Consider the following 9778-nt stretch of genomic DNA (forward strand, 5'->3'; position numbering starts at 1 on the left):
GTTTATAGATGTCAATTTATAGTTTTGTGTGGACAGAATGTGGGGTAATGGAAAACCATATGTTTTTCTTTTTGATAATTGCTTTCGATGTTGAAACAGAACAGCAGGGTTTAAGGGTTTAAGTCAGCAAACTTGCTCTTGGCTCCTAAGAACTAGCTCCTTTTCCAGCCCTAACAGAATTATCATGTGAAGGAGCCCAAAATGCTACATCAGGCAGATGGTGGTTTAAGATTTCCTCACTCATTGCATTACTGAAATATATCTTGCAAGAGTTGTAGCTGTGGCCATACTTTGGCTGCACTGTGCCATGACACAATGAGCCATACAACAGGACATACGAAGAGTCCTGCTGGATCAGGGTAAAGGGGACCCATCTCATCCAGCGCCCTGTTCCCACAGTGGCCGACCAGATGTCCATTATGGGAATTCTGCAAGCAGGAGCCAAGTACAAGAGCACTCTCCCTACTTCTCATTCCAAACAACTGGCATTCAGAAGCAGACTGCCTCCAACAGCGGAGGCAGAGCAAAGTCATTGTGGCTAATAGCTTTATCCTCCGTGTATTTGTGTCGTCCTCTTTTATAGTCATCCATGTTGATGGCCATCAATGCCTCCTGTGGCAGCAAATTCCATAGTTTAACTATGTGCTCTGTGAAGAAGTCCATTCTTTAGTCTCTCCTGAATGTTCCATTGTTTAGCTTCACATTTTCTAGCGCTATAGGAGTGTCTATCCACTTCTCCTCAGAATGCTTAACTTTATACACTACTATCATGTTGTAGTAGTAGTAGTCTTTATTACGGTCACAAGACCAGCCTTAAACAAACACATTTTAATTACATAGAAGAGGATATAAATAAGTAAATTTAAAATTACAGATATCATAGTATGAGTCCTATGATCAAACAGCATAAATCTGAAATGTTAAAAACTACATAGGTGTCAATTATATGAGTCGATTAGAAACAAATTAATCTGATAATTAAAATTAATAGTGAAGTTTTAGTTCACTTCAAAAGTCAGATGAAATTTAAAAGAAATCAGTTCAGTTATTTTTCTTAAAATTTATAACTATCAGACTAAACTTAGCAACTGCTAAAGTTATCTCTGGGTAGTGGTCTGATAATAAATAATCCATCCAAAAGGATTCCGTTTGATGGCTATATGGGTCTAAAATTGGGAGAATTAAATGAGATCTATAAGAATGATAATATCGGCATCGTAATAAGACGTGAGCATTGGTCTCTATTTTCCCCAATCCACATTGGCATATGCGATCTTTATATGGAACTTTATTGTATCTTCCTTCAAGTACCGCTGAGGGTAGAACATTTAGCCTCATCTTAGTGAATGCCTTGCGATATTTAGGAATGATTAGATTAGATATATACGGCAATGGTCTTAAAAAGCTTAAGTTACAGCGATGATTTTTTATAAGCATTTGTTGATGTTGCACGTCAGTATCTCTTAGACGTTGATTAATTTTGCACCAGGCAGCATCAAAACCCATGGCTATAAGTGATGGTAAAGAGAAACCTATTTTTTGGACTTTATTTTGGATCGTGTTAGCCCAGATTGATTTATGATTATCGTAAAGGATAGAAGGAGTTAGGCCAGTCGGGTCCAATATTAATTTTAGCCATGTGGTGATTCTATAGAACCAAACCTTGGATTCTATAGACTGAACACCCAGCTCCAGCCTTAAAACACAATTAGGAACGCAAGGGAAAACTGCCATAATCGATCTTAAAAAACCATTCTGGACCGTTTCCAGTTCAGATAGGTTATCATTTTTACCCAACTGCGACCCAAAGGTTAACTGCGGGATAACTTTAGCATTAAAGATTTTTAACGCCGGGAGAATGGACTGTCCACCTTTAGCATAGAAAAAGGTTGTCAATGCTTTCGTGGTCTTTTTTGCATTGAGCACCGCCAATTTGGTATGTTGTCAGTAGCTACCAGATGATTGGAAAATTATTCCTAGATATTTGAAGGAATTCACTTGTTCTATCTCTTGGTCTTGAATTACCCAGCGATGTTTGGATCTTGGTTTATTAAAGATCATTACTTTCGTCTTTTGATAGTTGATATTCAATAGTTCGGAGGAGCAATAGAAGGCTAATTTAGAAAGTAAGCGTTTCAGACCTATCGGGGTTTTTGAAATTAATATTATGTCGTCTGCATATAAGAGAATGTTTCTAGATTTACCTGCTAAAATAGGAGAGTGAGAGGATGTAGTAGCCATAGTTGTAACAACATCATTAATATAAATATTAAACAGAGGTGCAAGAATGCAACCCTGTTTTACGCCCTTGAATGTCGGAATAGGGTTAGTCAAATGTCCCTTGTTGTTACATCTAACTTGTAAAGAGGTATTTTGATGTAATCCTTGTATTAATATGAGCAGGCGCTTGTCAATCCCTAGGTTAATTAATTTAGACCATAATCTGGCTCTATCAACCGAAACAAAGGCCGCTTTCAGATCTATAAACGCTGTGTATAAAGCACCACCTTTTTTTTGCGTATTTTTTAACTAGATGTTGTAATATAAGTGCTTGATCTAGTATGGAACGTTTAGAACGAAAGCCTGCCTGTTCTGGCGCAAGAATATCGTTTTGTTCCGACCATAAGACCAATTTAGAGTAAAGATGGGCTGTGTATAGTTTACTTATAATATTAAGTAAGCTTATTGGCCTATAGTCGGCCGGATTGGTTTGAGAGCCTTTCTTAAAGATTGGGATAACAATTGCCTTACCCCAATCTGATGGAATTTTCATTGAGGAGTCAATATAGGTGAAAAGCGCCACAAGGATGGGGGTCCACCATTTAGCATTAGCTTTGAAGATTTCAGATGGCAAATTGTCAGGACCTGGTGCTTTGTTGGATTTTAATCGGGAAATAAGCTCTGAGATTTCCTCAAGTGTTACAGGTGGCCAATGTCACCTCTTACTCGCCTCTTCTTTGAACTAAAAAGTAGGGCTGTGTACAGCCCCCCCGATCTGCCCCATGGCTCCAATCAGGGGAGGGCCATCAGCTGTTGAGCAAAGGAAATGATCCCGTGCAATGCTGCCTTGCAAGATCAGCAATTTTTGTTAGCAGATCCGTAATTTTGCATTTGAGTTATTAAAGAAATTTTTGTAGATGCCATCTGGACTTGGCAATTTGTCCGTTTTTACTCATAACTATTATTCGCCTCAGTTCATCAGATTCCCTTCCCGTGAAACTTAGTTGAACCACAGGAATCTGCCCTCTCTTCTGCTGTGAAGACAGATGCAAATAATTCATTCAGCTTCTCTGCAACATCCTGCAAAGATCCAACCACCTTCTTAGATAGTCTCCTGCTACTTATGTATTTAATATTTTTTTATTGTTGGTCTTCATATTTTAAGGAATGTGTTCCTCAAATTCTTTTTTAGGATCCCTTATTGTCTGCTTCCTTTTCCTTTCCCAAAGTTTGTGATCCTTTTTGGTCTCCTCATTCAGACAAGACTTCCATTTTCTAAAGGAAGCCTAGAAGGCAAACCATGGGCAAAACTGGGACAGCGTTCTCCTAGAGATATGTAGCAAAAATAGAGACTGTCCCTGGTCAATAGAGTATGAAATCAACAATGTTAACCCCAAGTGAGGCTAACTAGTGATGTGAACATTGTAATTCTTGATTCAGAAATATTAAAGGTGGTAGTCAATGCTAATCTCATTCAGAGTAGACCCACGGAAGGAAATAGGAGTGGGGCTTTGCACTGAAAATGGGCAGGTGGATGTCAAGTGACATACCTCTGCCTATTTTTTGCATGAAACCCTACCTGTGCTGATACACAGTCACATCACTTTTTGCATGAGGTTGGAGCATAGACTGGCATACAGTAGGGACCCCCTTTTTCGCGTTCTGCTAATACGGCGCCAGCGGGGCAATCAGCTGGAGGGGGGCTGGAGCTCCCCGCTCTCCAGCTGATCTCGCCGGAGGAGGGGAAGATCAGCTGTAGTGCACTACAGCTGATCTCCTCCGGCATGATCAGTGGGTTAGGTTCCAGACCCTCGTCCACTACATACAGCTGATCCGTTTTTGGGTGGTTTTTGCTTTTCTGCGGGGGTCTGGAACCTAACCTGCCATATGAGTGGGGCCCTACTGTACTGGCTTCAGGTGTTACTCTTGCCACAACTTTGCTTGCCTTGATCCTGGTTTCCCTTCTTATTGTTGATGCTATAGGACACAATGTTGCTGATTTGTAAATGGTGAAGTACTTTCATTTTCTGTTCCCAGGATGATACATACACAGAAAGCTACATCAGCACAATTGGTGTAGATTTTAAAATCAGAACTATTGAGTTGGATGGAAAAACGATCAAACTTCAGATAGTAAGTATCCTGCTTGGTGAATCTTGTCTAGTTCACATGTTAAACATCTGTAGTGCTATAATGCTGTTAACTGTTAGATGTAGGAACTGAATGGTCAGGGTCCTTTGCTTCTTCTAACCAGATGGCTGTGAGAATCGTAACTTTTTATCAATATTTAATTAATTTGCGGTCTGGTGATTTGAAGTCAAGTGTTGGAAGACTTGGGCTAAAAATTAGTTCCCATTGATACATAATTCCTGTTCCAGCTTTAAAACTGAAAACTCGACTGCTTTCTGGCTGTACTTTATGTTGCTGTGTTCTAATTCCTTGATGCAATGATAAACAAAACAACCTGTTTTTGTCTCAGATGGGGAGGGGTCAGAAACCTTGTAAAGCAGTGCGCAGTGTGCACATACAGGAGTTTTTCCCCCCCAGGGAAGAATTTTAATCACAGTTGACTTGTCTGTCTGCTGTTTCACATAATGTAAATTGTATTCTCTACTAAGCAAGGCAATATCTCTAAATTAAACACTTGGCAAATTACCAGTCTGGAATATCTTAATGCGCTAAATGCAGAGAGACTTCTGTAACTTATTTATTTATTGCACTTGTATACCGCCCCATAGCCAAAGCTCTCTGGGCGGTTTACAGCAATCAAAAACATTAAAACAAATATACAATTTAAAATGCATATTTTAAAAACAATTTAAAACGCAATTCCAAAATTTAAAACAATTTAAAACACATGCTAAAATAACTGTAATGGTACAACTAGCAGCCCCAGTTAACCCTGAGCTCACTAAAAACCAAGTTTGATTTTGGCATTGCTGGGTATACCAGGGTCAACAAACTAAGGAAAAACGTAGCAAGATGTAGAGCGGAGGTGGGGAACTTGGGCTCTCCAGATGTTGCTAGACTACAGTTCCCATTATCTCTGAACCCTGGCCATGCTGGCTGGGGCTGATGGGCGTTGGAGTCAAACATCTGGACAGCCACAGGTTCCTCACTCCTGTTGCAGGGCTTAAAGCCTTGGGCAATATCAAAGATGACCTAATAGAGCAGAATAATTTGATGCTGATAGTACATTATCCTTAGAACATGGTTATAGCTATGCTGTTCATGTAAGGTGCTACTGTATTTTATTTCTTTACTGAAGGTAATTGTTGTATGATATCTGATGTGTTTCTCTGCTATGGTCCTCTGAGTGCCTGTTCAGGTTAAGCCAACTCTTTTTATCAGCGTTTTAATTGCTGGTTGCAAGTTGTCTCCCAACTTCTAGCTATAGATCTTTGGATCCCTCAAATTTGGCTTGCTGCCCTCTCTTTCAGTTATATTTTCTAGTCAAGGTAGGAAGAATATTTTTCAAGTGTCAGTATGGAAACTCCACATGCACCATGGACACAATTTGAGTCTCTGAAGCCTGTTAGATAGATGTGAATCAAGGTTCCCTTCCAGTATTTGTTGCAGTGAGATGGGTTTCTGCATCTGAAATGGTTACCGGTTTTAGTAATGCTTGTGGCTAAGGTCAGCTGTGCAGGGCATATGAAGAAAGGGTGGTCATGCTGTGTTGTCATTGATGTAGTAGATAAATAGTTGAAAAGTGTCGGCAAACAGCTTTAAGGTGAAGTTTAGGTTGCTTACAGAAGCTGTAAATCTCCTGCACTCTTGGACATAGAAATGTGCGATCAGCCTCTGACACAAACTCCACAGGCTGCAGTTTCTTGTGGCACTTCTAGACTTATGGCTATGGCATAAACAGACTTGCATTACTGCCTGCCTCACATAGGGGCAAAGCCACGGGCTGCATATGTACAGGAATACATGAATGAGGGTGGCTGATGCTGGTGCAGAATTTAAGGGAACTACATGACTTTTGGTGAACCTAAAGGTGGACACTTACCTTGGAGGTGATAGCATTTTTAAAAAACAGGCTGCAGCAGAGGGCTTCTTGCTGTCTACCGGTTTCTCCCTGCACATTTTTCTTTTGTGGGAGGAGCATTGGCAGCTGCCAGGACCTGCCCTGCTGTTAAGTTCTCAATGAATGGTGCATTTGAATGTGTGGAGTTGCAGTAGTTCGAAACACTTGAAAGGCAAAGGCTTTCATGAAAATTCACACTTTAAATGATATTTTGTGCTCCATGGCACAACTGTGACCATTCAGAAATCTGAATCCTAGCATGCTAAAAGACCAGTGCACTTTTCTAAACTGAGGACCTTAAACAGGTATATGAAAATCTGTGGGTGTGAATTATTTTTTGATGTGGAGGGAAAACCTCTGGATTGTAAGTGGATACTAGTTGAAACCAGTAAGTTAGTGATACAACTTCTGCATCCAGGCCAGGAGATTTTTGTCTTGCTGCTCCACTCTCCTGTACTCTCCTTGACTGCTAATTGAAGGAGCATGATGTCAGGGCTGATGTGCTACTCATTGGTGATAGACTTTTCACTCTTCGAAGCCATGTGGTTCTGAGATAGAGAGGGATGCCATGAACGCAGTCCCGCGTTTTACATTTGACACCCCCTACCTTATTGTATGGCAGTATTTTGCAAATGACTTCAGTCATGTAAAGGTTCTGCTTTGGATTCTAGGACATTTCTTTGAATGCCTGATTTTTTTGTGACAGGTGTTCCAGAGCCATCTATATGAATAACTTCTAATATCACAGAACTTCTTTTGACCTTGGGGTAGAATAAGTAGATGTAATCTTCTAAGTTTTCTTCTGCTTTTTGTAGTGGGATACAGCAGGGCAAGAGAGATTTCGAACAATCACTTCTAGTTATTACAGAGGAGCTCATGGCATCATAGTTGTGTATGATGTTACAGATCAGGTAAGCACTTGTATGTTCAGCATTTAAGGTAATAGTGTCTAAAAGCTTGCTTTGAATTTGTGAGCAAACCATGAGGAAATGTAACTTTGTACATATGTGACAACACCTTGTGTGGGAAAAGAGACTCAAGTTAAGTGTTAGCTCTACCCTCCAAGCCTCCTGATCCAATTCTCCTGGCAGTCTTTTAATTTTCCCTTCCTAGGTGACCAGTAAGGTGTCTCTTTTAGGGTTGCCACCCCACCCCACCCTGTCAGTTGATTTATTTATATTGCTCTTATGGGTTTCTGAGCTATGAAGCTTGACAAATCCTTGGCTCCAGCCAAAGGCCTGTTGAGGAGAGGCGTAATGGACAGCGCTAGAACTTAAGAAGAGTGTTTTAAACATCTTAGTTCAAAAATCTAATGGTTTTTTTTAATTGTGGGGTTGGGTAAGAATTAAGCTAGCTTATAGCAATTTTTCAAGATCTTTTGGAGCCCCCCTCAGATATAGAATACACTGTACTGATCCCTTGAAGGCAAAATTTAACACATACCTCTTTATATTCTAGGAGTCTTTCAATAATGTAAAACAGTGGCTGCAAGAAATAGACCGCTATGCCAGTGAAAATGTTAACAAGTTGTTGGTAGGGAACAAGTGTGATCTGACCACAAAGAAAGTAGTAGATTATACAACAGCAAAGGTATGTCAACTGATTTTACATGGGTTTTTTAAACTTTAAAAAAAGTTACGACTTGGGTATGGGCTAGGTGGTGTATGTTAGCAAGAGTTAATTCAAAATATTGATTCCGTAAAGGAAGCCACAGACCTGGACTTACAAGATCTGAACAGGGTGGTTCGTGACAGATGCTCTTGGAGGTCACTGATTCATAGGGTCGCCATAAGTCGTAGTCGACTTGGAGGCACATAACAACAACAACAAAATGTGTATAATAACAAGTGCTGACTTCTAACTGGTAGAAATTCAGGCATAAATACATACCTGGCATGCTCATGTACAGTGGCTAAACACAGAGTAACGTCATTCTTAAAGTTCTGGAAAACAAATAACGCTGTTGTGTTTTTCTACAGGAATTTGCAGATTCCCTTGGGATTCCATTTTTGGAAACCAGTGCAAAGAATGCAACAAATGTAGAACAGTCTTTCATGACCATGGCTGCTGAGATCAAAAAGCGGATGGGTCCTGGAGCAACAGCGGGTGGCGCAGAGAAGTCTAACGTTAAAATTCAGAGCACTCCAGTCAAGCAGTCTAGCGGAGGTTGCTGCTAAAACTCTCCTCCCCATTTGTTTCTCAACAACGAATTTGAAATCTGAACCCAATTGAAAAAAATTGCCTGAATTGTACTGTATGTAGCTGCACTACAACAGATTCTTATCGTCTCCACAAAGGTCAGAGATTGTAAATGGTCAATACTGACTTTTTTATTCCCCCAACTCAGTAAAGCTAACTTCATTTTCAGAAATGTGTTAAACCTTTTGTGTGCTGGTTTATAAATGTGTGTAACCCTTGTTGCTTTTCTTATACCAGATTGTTTCCTGTGGTTGGCTAAACTTGGAATATATTTTTTTTGTTCTGATCATATTGGCATGTTTAGATGTCAGGTTTAGTCTTCTGAAGATGAAGTTTAGCCTTTTTTGTATCTAACAGCACAACTGTGTCTGTCACTTTTCCATGCATAAAATTAAGTAATATGTTCTATGTAAAATCTGATTTGCTAGTTCTTTGTAGAGTTGTAAATGGAGAGATTACACTCTGACCTGGATCCAAAGAACTGCACCAATTAGTTCCATGTGCCCAAGGCAGGATTGGACTCTACTTGCACCTCTTCCAGTAAAACGTTTTTGAAACTGTGGCATGTTTCATGGGGGGTGGCTGCCATTCAAAGGAAAGTTGTAGATTTCTATTGGCCACGCCTAAGACCTTGGGCAATCCTGAAGGAGCTCTTTGGATCCCAGATGCTGATTTTTCTTAATACTCTGCATATAATTTCTGGCTGCAGAACATTGTAATTTGTTGCACAATATGTAACAAACTGAAGAAATGTTTAATAAATATTGTACTTATTGGAAGTAGTATCAAACTGTACGGTGATTAAGTACTGTCTTAATTCTCATGGCTAAGGGGAAAGGCTTGCATTGTGCCCCCAAATGTACCTTTTTTGTGCAGTAATGGCACTTTAGAACCTTTTCCTAGACCATACCTCCCAGCCCAATAAATAACTAGCAGGTATAGCCTAAATGACTTAAGGTGTCATGGTGGTTCCGGCATGTATGCCATACTTGGAGCATAAAACTTATAACATTGTTTATAGAATCATAATCACTCTAAATGTACCATATTCCCCTCCATCCTAAGTGTCTCGATCTTTCTAAATGGTTTCATTTAGAAAACTTGCGTTTCTTGCTCTGTCGTAGAAGAGGAAACCAGTATTTTCCTAATATATGAATGACTTCAAACTAACAAGCTGATGTTAAAATCTGATATGTTTTTTCTAAATAATGTTACTTCCATTCTCTCACAATCAAATACTGTTGACTTTAATAAAACTTAGTGCAATTTATTGGTTGGCTTGGCTATACACGAAGGCACGAGAAAGGTAGAGTGGTGGGAATGGGTAAC

At 39.8% G+C, this 9778-nt stretch overlaps 1 protein-coding gene across 1 annotated transcript in view; it reads left to right on the top strand.

The window, feature by feature from the left end:
- RAB1A (RAB1A, member RAS oncogene family) overlaps positions 1-9228 on the top strand; it is a 28746-nt gene extending 19518 nt beyond the window's left edge. The window contains exons 3-6 of the mRNA XM_061622241.1: positions 4258-4353; positions 7066-7161; positions 7709-7840; positions 8230-9228. Of these exons, the coding sequence (XP_061478225.1) occupies positions 4258-4353; positions 7066-7161; positions 7709-7840; positions 8230-8427 (522 nt within the window). The 3' untranslated portion in view covers positions 8428-9228. The remainder of the gene's footprint in view (positions 1-4257; positions 4354-7065; positions 7162-7708; positions 7841-8229) is intronic.
- Positions 9229-9778: the final 550 nt, after the last annotated feature.

This window comes from Rhineura floridana, chromosome 4 (assembly GCF_030035675.1).
Source record: "Rhineura floridana isolate rRhiFlo1 chromosome 4, rRhiFlo1.hap2, whole genome shotgun sequence".
In the NCBI taxonomy this organism is placed as follows: domain Eukaryota; kingdom Metazoa; phylum Chordata; class Lepidosauria; order Squamata; family Rhineuridae; genus Rhineura; species Rhineura floridana.